A 23182-nucleotide genomic window follows, 5' to 3' on the forward strand; every position below is an offset into this window, starting at 1 on the left:
TGACAGGCAGGACAGAGATCCGGATGCCAAGAGTCTTTCACCAGCACTTGCTTTTGACCTTTATTCTGCAACCAGCATCACCAACTGAGGCAGGGAGGTTACACATCCTGCTTTTTTACCACCCTCCTTTAGCCCCTTTCTTCTTCTTCTGTTGCTGTTTCTTCTTGGTGGCCGGGGCACCGGCAGGTTTTTGGTGCCTGGGAGGGATGACATTACTTGTGGCTGATACAGCTGCAGCACTGCCGGGCCGAGGGGAGGTAGGTGGGCTGCTGGCAGTCCTACTGGCATCCCTGCAGGGAAGATGAGAGAAAGAGGTACCATGTGGGTTCACAACCACCTGCAAGATGTGGCACTTCTGCAGGAAGCCAACAGCAAAAAATAGCAGCTGCTCCACAAGACAGCATTAGGTAGCATTATGCATGGAAGGGCACTCATGCAAGGGGATCTTAAATAAGCTTCAATATACATAGAAGGGCTGATGGATGATGGGAACATGTCTCAAAGGGCAGCAACCGCCTTCTAACTGATGTTCGCTAGATAGCCTAAGTCATCAGCCAAGAAAGCAAGACTAACTTTTGAATAGACATATGACAGCTCATGCAACACATGAGAAGCCCTCCAGGCCCCCAGGCCTAGGCAGTGCAAACCCAACATCCTTTCTCTCTCCTTAACTACAAAGGCATCTTTGTGCCAGCTCTCCTTGCAAACACTGCTCAAGCCAACAGTGCCACAAAAGGCTTTTCATGCTTCTGTTTTGAGACAGCTGTTAAAGAGAAACTATCAGACAGCACTGGCAATTCACTACATTGCTATCATTTTAGAACTACTTCCTTCTCTCAGATGCTAGTAAGTCACCACCTTGCTGTCAGGCCTCACACACAATGGTAAACCCTGATTCCAGCTCAAATAGTGTCAACTTAGAAGGAAGCACAGTGTTTTCCCAAATCATGGCTAATGGTTCTGCAGCCACTCAAAGACTTGAAAGCAAATAGCTCAAGGGAAAGCATGCAAAATTCACCTCATCTTCAAACCTAATAAAAGCACATTAAAACTCTGGGAATTTTATTTGCACCTTGGCACCTTCAAGCATGCCTACCATATCATTTGGGTTTTCAGCGACCTATAGCGATCTTTGGGAAGAGCAGCTGAAGGTTCAAGCAGCAAAGTACGGTTTCACTTGTGTCACCCACAGTTGCTGCAGTGACAAAGCCACAGAAAAGCAGCACAAACGCAGCCCTCCCAGCTGCCCAGGAGTGATTCCCCACACCATGCCCTGCAAAATGGGTACTTACAGTTCAGAGGAGCCAGTTGTGGTTGAACCCTGAGTCCCCTTGCCAACCTGATCCTTCTTCTTGCCCTTCTTCCGTCCACGATAGTAGGAACGCTCTCGCATTGGAAGCCACCGCTCAGGGTCAGGAGTCACCTTGGGGTCGTAGTTCTTAGGCAGCTTTCCTGCAGAACATCCAAGCACCAGGAAATGGGATTGGAGTCAACACACTAGAGAGGCATCACCAAGGGACACACATGGGATGTCAGTAGCCAGGAAGCATGGAGTCCAGCAAACCCACATCATCTTATCAGGGTGTTACTACTGCTGAAAAATGTCCCATCCAAACAAGCTGTCATGAAGATCTGGGTTCACAGGGACCCAGTCCCAGCAAAGGCTCCAGCTCCTGGAGAGCTGAAGGCTGGCTATTTGAAGAAACAATCTGACAAGCTCTCTGAAGCTGTGCTGTGTCAACAGCTAGGAAACTTACCCTTCTTTTTTTTCTTCTTCTTCTTCACATCTCCTTGTCTGAAAAGCAAGAAGGGAAACAGACACTATGACACAGCACGGACACAGCACACAAGTCAATTAAAAACTCGCTCTGTAAGAAGCTAAACCATTCCCATCTCTCTCAAACTTGGTCTGCAGCTACCTGAAGCTCCCTGCAGTTAAACAGGCTCCTTTTTCACCATCCTGCCTTCCAACAGCAATGTCCCCACCACACCAGTTCTTGTGCCACCCCAAAGAATGACTGCATCAGAGCTACAGCAGCCCACTTTACCCTGGCTCCTTCTGCTGGTTGTCCCCAGTGAGCTTCCCAGCTTTCTTCCGAACATAGGTTGCTCCATGGGAGTTCTCCAGCGCATCAACATCTACCTTCAGTGACATGGTATCCGAGGAAGGCAAGTGTTTGCTAAGACTGCAAGGGAAGAGTTCAGGGATGCAAACTGGCAAGCAAAAAAATAAACACCCAGGTTTGTCCAGATAGCAACGGACAACTTCAGCTTGAACAAATTTGGCCTGTTAGCAATGTAGACACCCGACAGGCCTACAGGGCTAGTTCCAGCTCTCTCACCAGCTTCCTGCATAAGCTGGGATGAGCTGCTTCATCGCCATCTGCCTCATTTTTCCCTTCTTTGATATGGGGACAGAAGCAGCAACTTCCTTGGAAAGCTGCTCAGGGTGGCAAAAGCAGTATGTGAACATGGTATTTTGGGTCAGTGAGAGCTTAGCCATATTTTATGGGGCACAGTCCTGCATTACTACCACAGGTTTAAGATTCCAGCAGAAAAGATGAAGGAGCTCCTATTTTTGGTTCTACCTAGTCTTAAGTTATCAATTCTCAGAGAAGGAGGCCAAAGACAAAAAGGTCCTGGGATCCAGCCATAACCAAACCAATTAGGGAAATAATGTAGCTTGACCTGGATATGTAGCTACTCTGGAGATGTTCCTTGCCTTTCTTCAGGTGAAAGTGGGACTGAATTCCACACACAGTTGAAATCCAAGGGAGCAATGTTCAAATGCCTCTTTCTTTGCTCTGATGCCACCATCAAAAGGATACACTTTAGCTTTTTCAGGGTCCACCAGGGAGTAGGCAGAGATTAGCTGTGCCAGGGTATGCACATCTTTTGGGTTTTGCCTTTGTAGAAAAAGAAAAAAAATGACCAAGTTACCAAGGAACAGACTCATCCCAAAGACTGGTATCACCATTCAGTGCTTGCTGCTGCAGCACAGCTGCTGTCTGTGGGGACAGGCACGTCAGTCTGTTGTCTCCTCCAGAGCACATCACCAAACACCACTGGTGCAGCCAAAAGGAGGTGCAGACATCTCCACAGTATCATGAAGCAGGCAACAAAAGACGAAAATCCCTCAGGTCCCAGTAGCAAAGGCAAGTTAACAGTCCCCCCAAAAAAATCCCATCAGGTACATAACAAAAACTAAAACGTAGACATCCATGGTTTATGCAGCACTACAAAAAATGATGCATCTCAGTCCCAAAGCAACCTTCACTGCACACAAGAGGCAACTGGGACAAATCAAACAGGTTTTCAAGTGAACACCAGCTATAGATCAAACAAATGATTCCCTCTCCTTCCAAAATACGGCTTTGCATTGGAGCCCCTGAGCAAAAGCAATTCTAAGGGAGGGCTACCAGTCAACCAACACTGTCAGACACTGCCTGGCACCAGACAGCTTGCAAAGGTCTCTGGATGGAGACTCCCTGGTTCAGCAACCACCCAACTCACTTCCAGAGCTCCTCCAAGTCGCTGATTGCTTCCTTCTTCCTGCCATGCTTTAATTTGAAGTTGGCAGCTTCCCTTATCAGTGACAGATGGACAGGAGACTTCGGCTGAAAGACAAAGCAGTCATAATTTGCTCCTAACTATCACAGCATGGAGCCCAGCTCTAGCTGGCTTTAATGCCCCTGAGACCTGGCCAAGGAGAACTGAGTTGGCACCCTGTCATGCAAAAAGTAGACCACCTTTGCACTCCAGGGTGTGAGGCAGAATTGCATGAGACAAGGCTGCTTGCTGCTCCACAATGTTTTCTAATCAGGGAGAAGGCCCGATTGCTACATTTGGGCACTCCTTACCCCCACTTTTATCTGACAGGAGCTGCTGCTCCCTTTTCACAACACATCTGAAGTAATGAAACAGTGATAAAACAAATCTTCACAAAACAGGAGCTCACAGGTCTCCAAAACCCCAACTGGGTGTGCTGCTGGGGCTATGCATCAATGGGAAAGCTGAACAGGACTAGCTATAAAGACTGGGACAAAGCCTTGCACATTAGCTCCTCTGGTCCGACTTGCCTGGAATTGCTGATACCACTGGATAGCCTGTGTGAAGACCTCAATTGCACTGTCAATGTCCTCTTCATGACTGTACATTGTCACCAACGCAGACACCTGCAAACATTCAAGAGCAGCTTATAGCAAGTCTTCACATAAGCTGTCTATAGCCAGAGAGTCAGCAGTTAAATGATGGGATTTCCCAAAATCAGACTCAATGTGAGCTTTCTGCTCTGCCCCTGAAAACCAGCTGTGGTAACAGGCAGGATACCCAGGCTTGACCTTCCTACGCAGGTCCCTCCCAAAGAAATGTCCCCACCAATCTTTCTCCTACAGTACAAGCTCAACTGCATTCACAGGAAGAACCTTCTTTGCTTGCCACTGGACACAGTATCATTAGAAACCCTTTTTCTTCCCCCATTCTTTATCCCAAGAGCCATGAAAAAAGAAATCAGCACTGAAGAGATGATACAGACACCACCTGTTTGTTTACACCCCAGTCACAACTAGAGGTGACACACAGGGCAAGAGCAGATATTGCTGACTGCCCCATAAATTACTTTGATCATTCGCACTTGCAACTGGAACAGTCCTGCAACTGTCAGCTGCTGCTCAAGATCCTTATGCTGTACACCTGAGTAGTTTCAAAGTCATCAAGCTTTTCTGAATACCAGATGTAGACATGTGTGCAGAACAGGGTGATGCTGCAGGATAGAACATATGGCACTTTCTCCCTAATGCCTGTTGTCCTAAAGCTGCTTCAAAAACTTCCCAACAGTACGTACCAGGGAAGCAGCTGCTCCAGTCATGTTATGCAAGTAAATCCAGGCAACATGCAGGTCTGAGGGATTACGAGAGTGTGTGAATATAGGCAGAGAGCATCTCTGCTGACGGGCAGAGTACTTCTGTGGCTAAGTTCAGGGCACCTGATGCAAGTTATAATCCCACCTTTGTCCAAGACAAGGAAGATGGACTCAGATTCCCTGCAGACACTCAGGTCAAGTGAAAACCACAGAGAAGAGGCAACAGGGCGCGGGCAGTACAAAGCTGTGCTACAAGGGAAAAACCTCACAGTTCAGACTGAGTTTTGCTTACCATACCAGGCTTGTGCTGCAGTTCTTCTATGCTCCTCAGGATCATGCAGGCTTTGGTGACACTGCCTAGAAGAGAGACAGGAAGGAACATGCTCTGAGTGTCACAATAACACTTTACCCTTCCTGAGAACTTACAGCCAAAGGTAAACAATGGGGAGATAATGATCCCCTTCTTGGAATACCTCCCTGTTTCCAGGAATAAAGGACAGGCCTCTACACAAAGGACCTTTCTGCCCTTGCCATATCCTGCCAAGGGCTCAGGAGCAAGTTTTTGCGAGCACGGTCTTCTCTTCCAGGAGCAACTCTGCGCTGCCTGACTGCATACGGGAACAGTAGCACCAGGGAGCCCTGCATCACTCCCAAAACCCTCCTGCCCCAGAACAGATTCAGCCCTATTATTCACAAATACTGTGGGCATCTATGCCAGGCATCTGTGGAGCCTAGACATCCAGACATTAAGCTACGAGCGTTATCCTGCCACAGACACATATATAGAATACCTGACTGCAAGCACCTCTGCTCTGCACCCCTGTCACAACAGTGACTGCAGCAAAGATTGCCCTACAGCCTGTTTTTCTCATCCCTTGTACAATTATCATGTGCAGACACTTCCCAACAAAGGAGGACACTGGATACCTTGAGCAATTTTCAGCTGGGCCATCGTCAGCTTGATCTCAGCTGCATTGGCAGGGTGCTGGTCTGCAAAGTCCTGAAAGTCAGAGGAAAGAACAATTCAACATGTGTGTGGGCACCAGGCTGCTGCTGTGGTGAATCATCTCTCATGCTCAGTCACAGCAATCTGGCAAGAGCCAAAGGAAGCTTTCCAGCACAGGCAGGCTTCAGCACATAGCAGAGGAGGGCCCCGAACTGTGCCAGCGGTCCATTGTCCTCTCAGATTTCCGTCTCAGGGCACTCACTCCCTCCCAAAAGGAGGCTGTTGCAAACTGCTTGCAAGCAGAGCAGCAGAGCCCACTGCTTACCCTAGAAGAAGTCTACTACAGTTTCCTAAGCATAAAAATCAGAGGTGAAAGGGAACGATTTCCCTTAAAAGCAGCATCATTCAGTCAGGCATAAATACTTTCTACAGCAGCATTAAACCAAACCAAAATAAGCACAAATACCCCTGGAAATTTAAACATGATAAAACAAACTAAAGGAAACAGCATATGAGAACACAAAGCACAAGTTTAAATGGAGCTTGGCCAAAGGAGTACTTTCTCTTAACCTACCTGCAAGAGCCCTACGGCCTTTGCATGCTGCTTCTCGCGACACAGTTGAGCTGCCTGGATAAGCACAGGGAGCAGATGCTCAGGGCTCTGCGACTGCAGGCTCGCTGACAGCTTGCGGCACTGATCTGCCTGAGAAGTGGGAAGAGAGAATACACTTTTCTCAACCTCTGCAAGCTCCCAATGCAGGACTAACATACCAGTTGTATCTAAGAAGAGATGCTAGTGAAGGCTTCCCTGAAATAGGTATGCAGAACCAAGAACAAATCCTCTTAGTAGCACTTCAGATGCATCTAAGAACCCCACACACCTCTTCTGTCTTCTAGTCATCTCCACACCATCCTTCCTACATTAACACTCAAGTCACTACACAACTGGCTGGCTGTTCTTTTAGGGATGATTGTTTTTTTCCTCCTCACTTATGTGCCTAAACCAAATGGTGTTATCTTCAGACACAGAACAAATGCGTATCAATTTTTGCCTAGTAAAACTCCCATGGAGAATATTAAATTGCTAGCTACTTACTGCAGATCAGTTTCCCCTACCTGGTTAGTGTACATTGCCAGCAAAGCTTTGTTGAATTCAATTGCCTGGAGCTGTTTCTTGGAGAGTTTATGCTCAACACCTTCTGCATTGGTCAGCTTCACCTTTTTCTTCGAGTCAAAGACATTTTGGTCCTGGAGGAATCACACATCATGAGAAGATTTCACAACATTCCTTGAAGAAAAAGTCTCTGGGTCTGCGATTTAACTTCTGTTTAGGGAAAAGTCTTTCCTCATTATCCCCCTTCTCTCCACAGAAGCAGAGAAACAAGCTGAGTAACCATCAGGAAGGCTGCATTAAAAGCAGTGAGGTAATTCTATACCTTGTTAATTGTGATGATGTTATTTGCAATGACAGCAAGCAGTCCTACATCTGTTGGCCTGCAGAGAAGCAGAAAGCACATTATTATTAAACAGTGGTCTCTACAGATAGAAGACTTACCATTTGTTTTAGAAAAGCCCTTACTTCAACTTGATTATTTGATTGTAGAGCTGTAGAGCATCCTCTGTACGACCTTGCAGTTGCATGATATAAGCCATCTGACCATGAATAATGGCCAGTTCAGCCTCAATGTCTTCCTCTGTCACATCCTGAAGGAAAATCAAGGCAAAAAGAAAAAAAGCTGCCATCTCACCTCTCTTCCCCTGGCTTCAACATTTTGCTGGCAAATGCTCTCTTGGGCAGCATTAGCAGCAAAGTACCCCAGTTACTACAGGTGAAGGTTGTAGCCACAGCACAAATACAAGCACATCTGTGTTAAACCAGGAGAAAAGCAAGCTTCACCTGCTCTTGCAAGTATCTGAAGATACCCATAACTTGTGCATTGAATCTGCCCTTCTGTGTGAACCAACAACAATGATTACAAATTTCCTATGTTTCCCAACACTCACTCAGCGTGTTCATCCATAGCATGAGTGGGCCACAGGGAGGTTTCAGACAATCTGTATCCATCCTGCCTGCACCAGCATAGGCAACTGTGCAAGGAGCACAGCAGCAAGCAGCCTGCAGCATTAGCTTCCCTTCTGCAACAACCAAGATTGCTGCCCCCGCCTCAGACGCGGGTACCAGCAGCAGTGGCAAGTCTTGCTGGGTAATACTGCACAGCAGCTCTGCCTATCCTCCAGCTATCTGCAGTTCACTTTATGACTGCACCCTCGTTCACACTGGCGCAAAGCAAACACTTTCCAGAACAACATCAAGAACTTACAGAGTCTTCTGACAGCGACTGGCGGCAGAGCTCTAGAAGGAAAAACAAATTAAAGAACACAATTTAGAAGGCTTCAGGGTGAAAAAAATAGCCTAGAAGCACGGGGGAACATATACTTTTTTCATGTATCCCTGAAACTTCTGCAGCATTACAAGGGTACATCAGACTACAAGGTGATGATGGATGGGACTGAGCATGAGGGAGAAGACTAAATGACGTAGAAGAAATATCAAAGGCACAGGAGATACTGGCCCACCCACAGACACTTTCTGAGAGCAGAATCACACACATTTTCTCTCCTGAGCAAATCTCCTTAAACCTAGCTCCTGATCTTTTCCATAGGGATCACTCGGCTGCAACTGCTCACCATCCTGTGAGTTATTTTAAGTGCTGCAGCCTGCAATATTCAGATTACACCACCCTTTATGGGGCAGCAACTCCATCAGTTTTCAAGTACACATGCTAACCACTTAGCTTTCTCATATACCTCACCAGAACATCACTTGTTTTGCTCTCCAAAGGACTACTGTCACAGCTCAAATTACAGATGCTTAATAAATCAGTTGTATTGGAGAGCTGCTATTCTATCATCAAAATCAGGACAGAACTGACCTATTTATCTCCAAGAGCAATTACATCAGAAAGAAACTAATTCTTCCTAATTCTCTCCCCTGCATTGGGTTTGCATGGCAAGGTTTTGGTAGCAGGGCAGTGGGGCTACAGGGGTGGCTTATGTAAGAAGCTGCCAGAAGCTTCCCCTATGTCCAATGCAGCCAATGCCAGCTGGCTCCAAGACAGACCTGCCGCTGTCCAAGGCCAAACCCATCAGCAATGGTGACAGCGCCTCTGTGGTAACATATTTAAGAAGGTAAAAAACCAACTGTGCAACAGCAATTGCGGCTGGAGATGAGAATATGTGAGAGGAACAACTCTGCAGACACCAAGGGCAGTGAAGAAGGAGGGGGAGGAGGTGCTCCAGGTGCTGGAGCAGAGATTCCCCTGCAGCCCGTGGTGCAGCCCATGGTGAGGCAGCCTGTGCCCCTGCAGCCCATGGAGGTCCATGGTGGAGGAGATGCCCACCAGCAGCCTGTAGCGAACCCCACACCAGAGCAGGTGGATGCCCAAAGGAGGCTGTGACCCCATGGAAAACCTGCGCTGGGGCAGGCTCCTGGCAGGAGCTGTGGCCCTGTGGAGAGTGGAGCCCACGCTGGAGCAGGTTTGCTGGCAGGACTTGTGACCCCGTGGGGGACCCACACTGGAGCAGTCTGTTCCTGAAGGACTGCACCCCATGGAAGGGACCCACACTGGAGCAGTTTGTGACAAACTGCAGCCCATGGGAAGGACCCACATTGGAAAAGTTTATGGAGGGCTCTCTCCTGTGGGAGAGACACCACACTGGAGCAGGGGAAGAGCGTGAGGAGTCCTTCCCCTGAGGAGGAAGGAGCAGCAGAGGCAACGTCTGATGAACTGACTGCAACCCCCATTCCCCGTCCTCCTGCGCCACTGGCAGGGAGAAGGCAGAGAAATCAGGAGTGAAGTTGAGCCCAGGAAGAAGGGAGGGGTAGGGAGAAGGTGTTTTAAGATTTGTTTTATTTCTCATTATCCTACTCTTATTGGATTGGCAATAAATTAATTTTCCCAAGTTGAGCCTGTTTTGCCCATGAAGATAATTGGTGAATGATCTCTCCCTATCCTTATCTTGACCCACAAGCCTTTTGTTATATTTTCTTCCCCGTCCAAGTGAAGAGGGGAGTGATAGAGCAGCTTTGGTGGGCACCTGGCATCCAACCAGGGCCAACCCACCACACCCACTCACCCTCTTTTTTTTTTTTTTTTTAATAAAACACACAAAAAATTCCCCTTCCACCCCATAGGAAAACATCCTCTTCGCAAAAAAAGCTCATTTATTGGTTTATACTAATTTCATACCTAATTCAGATCATGAACTATTTCTATTTTTTTATAGTATATGTTTATATATATACATATACTAACAAAACCAGGAGGCAGAATAGATGAAACATCTCATGCTTATGAGAAGAGATTACACTCATGCCTACTTCCTACTTCAAAAAACTGCTCAAAGGCATTGAACAACAATCAGGGGGCCAGGACATGCTATATGCCACATAGCCCTGGAAAAGAGCTGCAGAGGAATGCTTCTACAAAAACAACAGCTCTGTCGGGAACCATCAACAAATCCTGCTGTTGTCTGGTTTTAAATTTTCAAAACCTCTTTCCCTCTCATTAAACATGTCTATAGAGTAACTACTTCCATCACACAAAGCTTCCTTCTCACCTCACCATGTTTTTACCTTCTGCTTTCTGTAGTTTTTTCATTGCTTCATTCAACTTTCCTTGCCCAATCAATGCACACGCACTGTTATAACACAGTTCGTAGGTAGCTTCTCGAAGGCCCAAATCCTCCTAGCATGAAAAACAAATGTAACACTGCATAAACACCAACTGATCTATACAGATTTGACAGGCAACAGATACAAACTTCTTTTTTTTTTTTTTCACACACATTCAAACTATTCCTTGGAAAATAAATTTAGAGGCAATTTTAAAAGGGCACACACCTCGCAAATAAGTCACAGTGCAAAGGATCTGACCTCACACTACACAACAAAGTCAGAGGCAACTGACAGGGCAGCAGCAAAACTCCAGTCTCATCTTGGAGACTATTTAGGCTGCTGAAAGAAGGTAGGTAAGAACTGCTACTCTAGAGGACTAAGAAGTGGATCCACAGTGCTGAACAGAAACTGAGCATGCTGTGCACACCACCAAGGACAAAGATTTCTGAAAACATGAGAACATTACGATCTGCACTGCTCATTAACAAAAATATTCCCAAGCATGGCTGGGTGATCCAGGCAGTTAACTTTACCCTGGGCAAGAGGGTAATGAGACAGGAAAGTGCTAGTCACCACAGGTGTTGTGGGTAATGGAGGCTCAGAGAGATGCACTTCCTGCTCTGCTGTGACATCTACTAATACAAGTCTCCTAGAGATCAAAGATGAAGGTTAACTCATGAACAATAACAGCATTTATTCCTCCATACAGGGGAAAACCACTAGGTGATCTTCAATATGCTCAGAAGTCATTAAGATACACAAACACATTTCTATCCTGTTAAATATCTATGATTTCATATCCTCTACACCTTGGCTCTCACTCTTACACACATGCACGCACACTTACTTACTGGCATCACCTTCTCCCATGTGCTTTGTGCTGCCACAACAGCAGAGAGGTTGGTTTTTCTCTCTTCCTCATACTCATCCTGGGAGTTGCGGATGAGATCCCTGTATGCAGCCAGACAATCATCATAACGCTCCAACCTGTACAACTGAGAAGGGAAAGGGATTAGCCTTCAGAATAGTATTTCCCTGTGTATGCTAGTAACTACAGCCTCCTTCCTCCCTCCCCATGGACTGGCAGCAGCAGAGCATTACATGTTTTAAGCTGAACATTACTAACCTAAAGGTAGGTTTGCACCTACTTTTAAGGGCAATCTCTATAGACTACATTTACAAGGACTCAAACAATGACACCAGATACCTGCACACAAATAGCACAGTTCTTACTCCGAAAACAGCTTCTTTAAAAGCAGCAGTTGACACAGTTTTGTCCTCAAACAGCATTTTTCCAGATTAAATCACCTCTCTATGAGAGATTAAATGATGGTCTTTCACGCAGCTGAGAGAAGACAGCCGATTCTTCACAAAACTGTTCTGATCAACCAGGGAGAAACCAGAGAAGAAATGCAACTTCTTCTCTGCTTCACTTCTAACGCCTGAGAAACCATTCCTGGACAGGTATCTAATGCAAGCAGATGGCTCAAACACAAATAAATCTCATCAGCTCTCTTCCATCCTCCAAGCCCTCAGCCAGACGGCTATTATCAGGCCAGACCCAGGAAGGGAGAGGGAGCCACAAATGTATTGCTTTGGTTCAGTGGCAATAAGATGAAAACTCTGACTCCAGTAACAGGTGACTGAAGCTCCACATAAATTGGAGCAGTTGGGAACTAAACCTCTCCTTACCTTCAACACAGAGAAGGAAATTACATCGCCATACTTGCCCCACATTAGAGGAGGAACAAGACATCCAGTATATGAAACTCCCACCAGGAAGAAAAGCTTCTAATTACCACTTGTCCATAAAGCTCCTTCAGTTTGTCTGTCTGCTGACTGGCACTCTGAATGGTTTTGAGAGCATTTTCAATACGATTCAACCTGTATTCACAGTAGGCCTTCTCAAAGGCAATAATGTCACTGCAAGGACAAGACAAAGGCTGAGAGAAGGCACTGTAGTCTTCATTCAACAGCATTTACCCACCCAAACACACTTGTTTAAGCAGCCCTAATTAGTCACAGACTGCTACATTCCCAAAGAGCCAAACACCAGAGGTGAGCACATGATCCCAGATTACTGAATTATATATCTGTTGAGCACTGAAAATATCTTAAACCTACTCTGTGTTCAACAGAGAAGGAATATCAAAACTTCACCTAAAAGAAGTTCCTTTTTTCTGGTGTTTCCAGACACATGGCATTTCAAATCCATCGTCCCCCCCACCTCCTACTGATTATATGAATCAAATGCTTAAAGGTAAAACAATACCAAACTTTATTATGTGTCTCCTCCTTAAAGAGAAGGCATATTATAGCAAAAGGTTGTTACTGCAAACTTTCAAAACCAATCGACTCATACAGAGAGGAAAGGAAATGGTATAAAACACAGTCCCTCTTATAGTCTGATACTAAGCCAACGGTAACATTAACCTATTTTGAAATATCAGTGCAGCCGAACTGCAGCAAAAGGGTTTGCTGATGTTAACATAAAACTGGCTTCAAACCAAGCTCACGCCAGCAGGGAAGCATTGTCAAACAAGCAGAGCCTTGAATGCTATGTTCCACCTACGCCATGAATGCTGTATTCCACCTACCCTCCATTTAACCCAAAGGAAAATTAATCAGTGATTCCCTTAGTTCATCATTGGCGCAACTTGTCACCAGCTATTTCTTTGCCTATTTGAAATTATCTCAGTCCAGCTGAGTATTAAGGGAGGCTAAAAACAAATGAACGGCATTAAGAATTAAAGCAAAGCAGTGGGCCTCAGTGCAGGACAGGGCAACTTTAAGACAGAGCAAGAACCACCACTCTCCCTGCTCTGAAGGATACAGGAACAGACACACAGTAGAGCCAAGATAAAGAAATTATAGGCAGAACTCTGAAGCCTGTTGAATTCAGAAAAATTATTCCTCCTCCTCACCATGTACTGAAAAACCAAGCTAAAAAACCCCTTCCATCCCAGGAAAGAACAAAGTTGTGAATAAGCTAATTATGTTTTATTCAGATGTGAACATAAACGAGGGTATGTTTCATTGCACTGATACTACAACACACTTTTTGGGAAAGTTCCTTAACAAGAGCAGTATTTGAAATACAAAAATTTTGCTGCCAAGCAGTTCACGGGTAGCAATTTTCATCCTAGCTGTTGCACAAAGAGCATCTTTATTAGGAAGAAAATTAGAGTCTGCTTAGTGACACAACTAGGAAGCTTGACTTGTTCTCAAACACAAGTTGTCTCCAAGGTCCTGATTTCGTGAACATGCACAAAGGGCTTCTACCACCCCAAAAGCTGAAGCAGTACCTTCAGGCTGGCAAAGAAAAGGACCCCGAGGAGCAGTACGATGAGGCAGCCAAGCAAAGCTAACTTCTCGCTGCCGCTGGCAAGGGCTCCTCCCTCCTCTCTTCACTCCCCATGAGATCTGTCTTCTTCCCTTGTACCAGCTATGGTGCTCAGCCACGTCAACAAGGAGAATCAGCTCCTGAGGTGGCTGAAAACTAGATTAGGGACAATCCCTTCAACAGTAACAGCAAGATGTTAAACTTATCTCAAGCTCACCCAGACCACCTCTCACACCCAGAATAAAACGGTATTTCACTGAGAAGCCCAATCCTAATGGCTCTGAGCACCTGCTTTTTATTTTGCTGCCTATTAGTCCCCTCCACTGAAGCTGCAGCACCTTCTGAGGGACTTGCGGTTTCATATTTCTTAGAGTACAGCAAGACACAACTCACCTGGTTAACACTTTAGTGTGGGTGTTGATTACGCCGAGGGCTTCCTTGAAGCTCCCGTTCTGGATAAGACACACTACTTTACACTGAAGTGCAGTCACATCATCTTTGCTGATCTGCAGTACTGAGGGAGAAAACAGTTTCACCACAACAATCTAACTCTTTATTAGATACATTAAGACTTTGTAAAAGCCATATGCTGTTGCAGTTCCAAAAACCCATCACAGAGAGCAGTCTCATCAATTTAAAAGGGTCCTGGCATGGCTTGCTTTGGCTCAGATGATGAAGCAAATCCCAGCATAGATGAATCCAGTATAAATACTGAACCTACCTGAAGTGACCGCTGTGCTAACATGCCTGGAACAGAGCTGTACCAAAGGAGCTGTACACACCTGTACAAACCTTTCACTGGCATTTCACTTCCAGGCAGAGAACACAGTGCCAAAACCTGAGTGCCAAGTAAAACACATACAGGAAGAAAAGCACCTGATACAGAGAACAGTATGGCTCTAGACAGGTAGCCACTTTATATACCAATACTTTCTGCCAGTGGAAGGCAGCGAAGGAGAAGCAGGAGAGAGAAATTGAGTTTGGTATTTGATTTTTTCATGTGATACCAACTCTCTGATCTGCCAGGACAGGAGATGAGTCCTTGCTCCCTACAAACAGCAAAGAGAACTTTTAGCCTTATGCCGCAATCCGATTTTGGATGCCAATCTATCAAAACAACACATCTCAACGTGGACTCTCACTCTCAAGCAAGTTATTACTCACAAGTCATTTAGTCCATATGCACAACAACACTCCTCCAACTCCCAGGGGGAAAAACCCTCCTTCCTCCCACGATCAAAACTGAAGGAAAACCCACGACTACCTCTGAAGGCCTGGCCCACAGCAAGGGCTACATGATGCAACAGAAGCAGCCGATGGTCCCGCTGCGGAAGCGGGGCCTAGGCGGCTGCCCCGCTCGGCTCCCCCACCCGCTCTTTCCTCTCCCCTCGCACAGCAGAGCCTCCAGAGGCGTGCCGGAGCGCCGCCGGGCGCCCTGTCCCGCAGCCCTGCTCCCGCAGCCCAGCACGAAGCCGACAGGCGGAAACCGCCCCTTCCCCGCCGCAGCCGTGCCCCCGCACAAGGCCAAGCCCCCCCGGGCAGAGATCACGGTGAGCGACGCCGGCTGGGAAGGATACGAGGCGGAGGGGACAAGGACGCCGGGAGCGGCCCCACGCCCGGCCCGCACGCAGCCTTCTCCCGGCGGCGTGCGGCCCCGCAGCAGGGCCCGGTACCGACATGGCGGCGGGGGCCGGCACGCCGTGCGTGCGGGCGGGCGCTCACTCACTCACTTTTGTTAACGGACTTGAGCGCGCGGGCGAAGTCCCCGTTCTGGCCGCAGCGGTTCACCTCGCTCCACAGCGCCGCCGCGGCCCCCGCGCCGCCCGCCGCCGCTGCTGCCGCCGCCATCTTGGAACCGGGAGGAGAAACACATCGGGGGCGGGGCCGGAGGCTGCCCCGGAAGCGGAAGGGCCGCGCGCGCCGGCAGCCACGTCGCGAAGGGCCGGAGAGCTCCGCCCTCCGCCGGGCCTCCCGCTCTTCCGACGGTGCGGCCCCCTTACACCGCCATCGGCCCTGCCCGCAGCTGATGTCTGCTAGCTGGCGCCTGCAAGTTGAGGCCTCTAACAATTAGTGATCCATTATACCTTAAATATTAAATTAGTTTACCAAACAATGTTTAACAAGGCCTGAGTGATTAAAATGTACAGAGAAAATATCCTAACCTTGAGAACAGATACATCCTGGCAGAAATGCTCAAACAAGGCAGATAAAAAAACCCATGTTGGTGGGACAACAGAGTTGGGAAACATCCAAGGAGAAAAAATTGTCATCAAAAGACTTGTGACTGTAAAAGGAAAAAAGGAGTAGGGACCTAATTCCCCAAACGACCACCAATGACCACCTGAGACCCCTGTGCATCATAGTGTAATTTTGCAACAATAACATTATGTAAATATAATAGGCAGAAAGGTGGTGACTTCTTGGAAATGTATGAATATTCATGTCTTTAAGGTATATAAAGGATGAACTTTTGGTTTAGTGCATGCATGTTAGGTGGAATGATCCCCCATGCATCCAGCACTGCTTTCTAAAACGCCAAAACAAGTCTTAGAGAGTTCCTCTGCCGGCTTTTATGGTAAGACAGCCTCCCCCCACACTCCGACCCCTCACACCACCATCATCCCTGCCCGCAGCCTCCCCCCATGCCCTGACCCTTCACACCATCATCCGGCCTTCTCCCTCAAAAGCACCTGACAGTAGGCCTGGGGATTCACCTGCTGAGCTGATGCACTATGATATTTCTTCATTACACACAACATTGCGAGTTCAGTCTGATCTCATGAACACATTGTCTGCAGCTGTAGCATCTTGGTTACTGCCAAATCACTCAGCTCCACTTCTCTTCCAATGTTTTAACTGAAGAACTTTTTTTTCCTTTGTTAATATTTTAAACAACTTTTTTGCCCCCCCTTTCAGATTAAACTAAAAAAAAAAAAAAAAACCAAAATAAAGAGATGGCACTGAAGTGAGTGTGTGTGGGGAGAGGGAAGGGGGCAATTGCCCCCCTACCCAAAAAAAGGATTTTCCACCAATTCCTATTACTTTCTTCTGCTAAAAGACTGCCATCAGTCATCAGTTTTCACATTTCAGAAATGTCATGAGTGATTACAAATATTACAAAGCCTGGGTTTTTTAAATAAAAATTATAGTTATGAATACATCAGTGGGTGAAGGTGGCTATCACTTTGTATCATATCAACATATCAGAATTCGGACTTCAAACACAAGCTGAAGATCAACTGTAGATGCAACATAAAACCAACAAAGCCAGCTCAGTGCAAGTACAATCGAGCCTCTTTTTATAGTCACCTCTTTTTAGGGTTGTCCAAGGTGAATGACACAAATACTCTCTGAAAGACTATTGAGTAATCTGGTGACATCTCTTCAACAGGAATGACAACCACATTAAAGAAGAAAAAAAACAATACTTTAAACAAAATACTCTTTTATTAGAGTATTTTTGATTAAACATACAGAACTCAAGATTGCTATTTAAAATTTTTATCATTCGAAGTTTTTCCCTCTAGAAGGATAACGCTCAGTGCATATTATATGGAAGGATCATACCTCTCAAGTGTCTAGCTCATACATCAGACCAATACTGCACGTACTCAGTGTACAAGCAAACAAAGGTAATGCTGCAATGCAATTAGCATACAAAAAATGCACCGCCAATACATACAGAGTCAGCTCTATGGCCAGTGATCCAGAGAATAGCATCACATGGAGAAGTAGGCTTAGCAGCACTGGAATGAAAAAGAAAACACAGTTCCTGACCACAAAAAGGGAGTTGGTACCAGATTCAGGAGATTTGTACAAGCCCTAAGCATTCCTCCTTTGCAACCACAAAGGACTGCAAATCTAGTCACTGGTTTGGAAGATTTTCTGAAGCACCTGTCATGCTAGGGGCAGGGATGCAGAAGTATCATTGAAAAAGGTGAGGAAAGGAGTGATTCCACAGCCCCTACACACCTCCGAACTTCACCATCGCAGGCAGTCTGGTGAAGCACACGCTTGCTGCTGAAAGACCATCTGCTATAGACTGGCTTCTGCACTAGGGTCTTGGCACCTATTTCTTCCTCTACCAGCACAGACAAAATTGAGCTCTTATTTTATACACAGGATGACATTAAGAAGGCAGCACATGTAGGTAGCTACACTCCTGCTGCCCCTACCTGCTGGTATCAGTTCCTTGAGCATACCGTGTAAGTAACTACATTACTATCAGACTTCAAATATTCAAGCTTTATAGTTTGTTTGTATCTGCACACAAATACTACAGCTAAGACCTGCAATTCTGTGCCTTTTCATACTTCTCCACTGTTGAACAAAACCTAAGCAATCATCAGCTTTTAATTACGCACAATAATTTTCCTAGCCTTTTTTTAAAAATAATTGAACAAAAATATAGTTTAGAAGTATGTTTGGTCAAGTTTATCGCTGCATGTGGTACAATCAAACCTGGCTAACTGGCACGCATCAACTATCTCATGATGGAATGTCTAATGGCAGGTTTCTTTAAATGAAAAATCCAGACAATTGAGAGGTATGCAGAAAACTTGTCTTAAATATTTGAAGCTACATGTGCATTCTTACAGAACACAAGCTACAGTTACAGACATAACATTAAATCTTAACTGATAGTGCATAAGAACTTAAAAACAGTCAGTGAAATCAGTTCAGCCAGTGACTTCCATAAAAGTCATGCCTCAACTGCATTGTGTGAAGGGGAAAAAAAAATAGAAATCATTCTTAGCCAAGTTTAACACAAAGTTTTAATCTACATTTGAAAAGCTGTTTTATTATATATATATACTATGTATAAAATAAATTAAAAAGGGGAAGGAGGAAATAGCTTTGTATATGCTTCAAATTAACACAGACCAGTAGTTCCATAAATGAACATTTTACCATCTTTGTGGTAAAAAGTTGACATAAAAGTTCAAAACCATACAATACTTATAAATAGAAAGAGTTCAAAAGATACTTTTTTTAAAAAATGGAATTTAAACATCATTTTCCCTCCCCCTACAATACACTTTAGTTTTGTATGTCATAGCATCAATACATTTACAGAGTATTTGAATGTCACATCCACACAAGATTGATAACAAGGCAGGTAAAAGTGCTAGCGGTGTTAAAATTTAGGACTTTTCCCAAATAACTCTACCTGCTCCTCAGCCTTCTCCTGAAATGAAGGCTTTCAACATTCATCACCCAGTTTGAGGTATGGGCAGAAGAAAAATCTGCAGCTGTTACTCCCCACCCCATCCTGCCTCTGCTAAAATATAGCAACAACCTATTGATCTGGTTATTGACAATAGTGGGGCACAATCTCGTACCTCCATTCAGCTTGGATATAATTTAATCACTACCTAAAAAAGGTGATTTTGAAACATAGTATTAATGCTTAACTTAAAACAAAAAAAACAACCAACTTTAAATCTTATTTGAAACCATGTTTAAATGTTCTTGTTCCAGATTTAAAGCTTCACATAAACACCGGACAGAAGGATGACAATTTTAAACCAAGAGAGCACCTAAAAACATACCATAGGTAAAAATGAAATCAATCATCCCTCCACTTCATAAAAATGTAGAAACCCTGTCAGCAACAGTAGTACACTCAGAATGAACAAGGTGAAAAGGAGCATCTAGAATACTCAAGAGGCTTGCTACGCTACTTCTCTTTATTGCCCATTCTCTCATTTGTATGGATGGCCACTGCATGACGAGATGCCTGTGATAGTTCTCGTATCTTCCTTTCACCACTGCTGCCAGCTGAAGTCGTCATTGCTGCCAAAGACCAAGAAAAATCCTAGGATCGTGGCAAAGATGACTGTATTCCCCGTAAGAACAAGTGCACAGGCGCCCCAGTAAATCTGTGAACAAGGGGAACTCCGTTAGACATGTTTTGAACTGAATACTGACAAGACAAAAGGTAACATCTTAATGTCACATTCTAGACAAAGTTCAGCAACAGGTCCGTGATGCAAGAAGGTGGTATCTCATTAGTTGTGGGTACACCAAGAAGAATGACTCGACCAATTCACAGTTAGCCAAGCAGCACTGCAAGTTTCTTCTAAGTTCAAAGCGCTGGCTAGCAGGCACAGCTGTTCTGCTGCAACATCCAAAAATAGCAAAGTTAGGCTAGGCAACAGCATCAAACACATCTGCAGCCCAGCTATACTTGCTAACCATGCTATAAGACATTTTTAAACTGCCATTTAAGGATGCAGGTCTTCAAAATGCCAGCAGACATCCCAGTAACAAAAAAGGAGGTGAATGTTTTCCAAGGAGAGTAAGTGGATTAGTCAAAGGGTGTGAGGCATTCAAACCGACTATCTGAAATGTTCTTGCCTAAAGAGATTTTAGGAAATCACACTCCGTGTTTTTTGACTTAGTAGCATGCTCTGAAATTCAGACAAACAAGGTCATATTTTAAAGGATTTTAGTGAAAAGCCGTATACTGGGAAAGATGAAATGACAACTTGGAAGTTTAAAAAAGTAACACCACATATCACTTACAGTGAGTACAAAAACGCATTGTTTACTCATGCTTCTTTAGGCCAACTACTCCACAAATTGCCTTCAAAATATTCTATACACTTTTATATTTGGTTACTTCCTGTTAAGTTTTCACACTATTTTCTATCTTATTTTCTCTGCATTGCATATAGGATGTTAGCGTTTATTCCACGACCACGTGAAGCAACTGGAAATCACAACATTCTGCCATGCTTCTGTTTCTAGTATTAGTTTTTCTTGCCAAAAGAACTCTTACTCTGTTTCCACTGCAAGCATCTTAAGTACATATGTATAAGAGTTGCTTAGCGCATGAGAGCTTTACCTTTGGTAAAAAAAACGTAAAGAACAGAGTTTTCTAGCAAAAAAAAAATCATAGATGGAAATATTACTAACCAGTTCTGCTCTTGCAAACACTATCGGTAGCCCGAACGCTGAGACAACAATGCCTGTTGTAAGAAATATTGCTAGCTCCTTGCAGGCATTACTTGTAGCATCTGTGTCATCTACCAATCTTCTTGCTATGCAGTATGGGATAGGAGAAAGGATGTAAAAAAACAGAACAAACAGTGGCCAGTACTGGCTGAAAAAGAAAGGAGAAGAAAAGTTAAAAGTTAACTTGATTTACTTCTTGTTCTTCCTAAAAATCAATGCAAGGCATCTTCCCCATCCAGCATCCACATTCAGGAAAGCAGACACAAGCCCAGAGAAAGCTGACATTAATCCAACAGACCATGTTTGTGAGCGGCTTCAGCTGACCTCAACAGCAGCAGCAGAGAGCTCACTAACAGGATATTCATAAAGCAAGATTTCACTAAGCAAGCCTAAATCTAACACCACCTCACAAGATGAGCTTAACTCTCAAATTTAATCTGTCAGCTTTACTTAAGAATTGCAGATACCTCTGTAGAGCCCTCACGTCATTTTGCCCATAAGCTTTCAGGGCACATACATGGAACAGAGTATTGTTCTCAGCCAACAGTCAGCCACTATGGGGCACCAAGACTTTTTTTAAAATCTGAATGCAACCAACAAAAACCTACAAGAATTACACCATCATATTTGGCAACGTCTTCTGTTATTGCTTGCAGCTCACCAGACTAGATTTCTCAGACACACCAATGCAGCTACACATTGTTTCAGTAAAACTTTATTACATTGTTTGAAGGGTGACTGCATAATGATCTCCTTCCTAAGGGTTTGTGTCACCAGTCCTGGTTTTATAACAAAAGAAAGCTGGCATAAGAAAGCTAGTCATATATGTAGAGAACTGCAATTCACAACCATTAACAGGACTATCAACAGGATATTTGATATTTATTTAACATTAAATAAGTAAATTCAAAAGATTTTCTGTAAAGTTAGCATTCACTTGCAAAGGGTCAAAGCCATAAGCCTAACTTTCTGAAATTTTGGTCTACTGCTTCATATCTTCTGGAAACTAAGAAATAGGTCTCAATAGACTGAAAGCACAAATAGCAGCTGCAATTATTCCAGACACTACATTACCAAACGTGGTACACAGCCAAGGGACCACCTGACAGTCACCAACAGCCCAATTACCACTAAGTAGCCAGGGAAAATGCAAACGCCTCCCTGATATACATACTTGCGGTCTACTTCGGAAGGTGCTATCTGCTTATCAGCCAAAGAGGGACAACACTGGACACATGTTATGACAGTGCATTTTTAACAGTTTGCAGCCAGGCCTAGTAATTTAACTTTTGTTGCCATCACTCCTATGGTGAATTAACTCCTGGATGATCTTTACTTTCTGCCCCAGTCTTTTGAAGCAAAGAAAAAAAAGCCCCAAAAGCCCTCCTACACACAGAGGACTTCTCAGTCGATCATTCTGAAAGTCAAACTATTCTGAAGTTAAAGACACGCAAAAAAGAAATGAAGAATAAGAAGAGAGCGCACATTACTTGTATTGGGGGAGGGCACATCCAAGCATCAAGAACATTAGTCCGACTGCTCCCCCAAAGGACAGGCTGATCAAGGCTACAACGAGAACACAAACCGACAACAGAGGAAAAGGTCAGTACAGTGTGAAACGCCGACACAACCTTCAAATAAACGCGACCAAGGTTCTGCCACAGCGAGGGCCCAGGGCGGGGCCAGCCGCGTTGCTCTATCCCTGCCGAGGCAGAGCTCCCCCCGCCCCTCCAGGATGGCAGCTTCCCAGGAGCCCAGCCGCGGAAGGCGGCTCAGGGCAGCCCCGGACGCCCGGCAGAGCGGGGCTGGCCGGCTCCCGCGGCGGCTGCCGGCCCCTCCCGCCCGAGGAGGGCCGCACGGCCCCTCACCGCCCCTCCCTGCGAGGGCCGCCCCGCTGCCGCACGGCGCGCCGGGCCTCCCAAAGGGGCGCGACCCCACCCGCAGAGGCGCCGGGGCCGCCCTTCCCACCCCAGCCACCGTAGGGCCCACCGGCGGGAGCGAGGGGGGGCCGTCCCGCGCCACCGTTGCCAGGGAAACCGCTCCCCCCCACCCCCCGCACCTTTGATGCCGGCCATGACGCCGCCCGTCCCACGAGCCGCAGAGGCGGAGGGGCGCGCGCCCAGAAGCGGAACTGGCGCGGCCGGGAGCCGCTTCCGGGAAAGGAGCGCGCAGGCGCCCTCGGCCGCTCCGGCCACGTGACGCGCGCTGCGTGCTGCGCGCGTGAAGCGCCCCCGGCGCTAGCTCTGCCCCCTCCCCGAAGCGCGGGAAGCTGCAGTGCTGTCCCTCGAAGCAAAAGGCCCTCCCGCCGCGCGCCGCTCCCTCGCCGCCCATTGGCCCTGACGGCTACTGGGGCGGGGCTTCAGGGGAGCCCCGCAGTGCGCATGCTTCACTTTA

The 23182-nt window shown here is 45.9% G+C and overlaps 2 protein-coding genes across 2 annotated transcripts; both read right to left on the reverse strand.

The window, feature by feature from the left end:
* Positions 1–32: 32 nt before the first annotated feature.
* On the reverse strand, positions 33–15702 carry SRP72 (signal recognition particle 72). The gene is made up of 19 exons (XM_074866699.1): positions 15559–15702; positions 14222–14342; positions 12285–12408; positions 11337–11480; positions 10444–10555; positions 8129–8160; positions 7387–7511; positions 7244–7301; positions 6924–7055; positions 6382–6510; positions 5789–5861; positions 5154–5218; positions 4080–4175; positions 3514–3617; positions 2829–2906; positions 2049–2186; positions 1758–1795; positions 1293–1452; positions 33–290 (listed from the first exon to the last, which is right to left on the reverse strand). The coding sequence occupies exons 1-19, from the start codon at positions 15674–15676 to the stop codon at positions 116–118; spliced, it is 2022 nt and encodes a 673-aa protein (XP_074722800.1). The 5' UTR covers positions 15677–15702; the 3' UTR covers positions 33–115.
* Positions 15703–17256: 1554 nt separating this feature from the next.
* Positions 17257–23053, reverse strand: LEPROTL1 (leptin receptor overlapping transcript like 1). Its single transcript, XM_074866707.1, has 4 exons — positions 22848–23053; positions 22279–22354; positions 20750–20936; positions 17257–19710 (listed from the first exon to the last, which is right to left on the reverse strand). Exons 1-4 carry the CDS (start codon positions 22861–22863, stop codon positions 19594–19596), a joined length of 396 nt encoding a protein of 131 aa, XP_074722808.1. The 5' UTR covers positions 22864–23053; the 3' UTR covers positions 17257–19593.
* Positions 23054–23182: the final 129 nt, after the last annotated feature.

The sequence above is a fragment of the Strix uralensis genome, chromosome 4 (genome assembly GCF_047716275.1).
Source record: "Strix uralensis isolate ZFMK-TIS-50842 chromosome 4, bStrUra1, whole genome shotgun sequence".
Classification (NCBI taxonomy): domain Eukaryota; kingdom Metazoa; phylum Chordata; class Aves; order Strigiformes; family Strigidae; genus Strix; species Strix uralensis.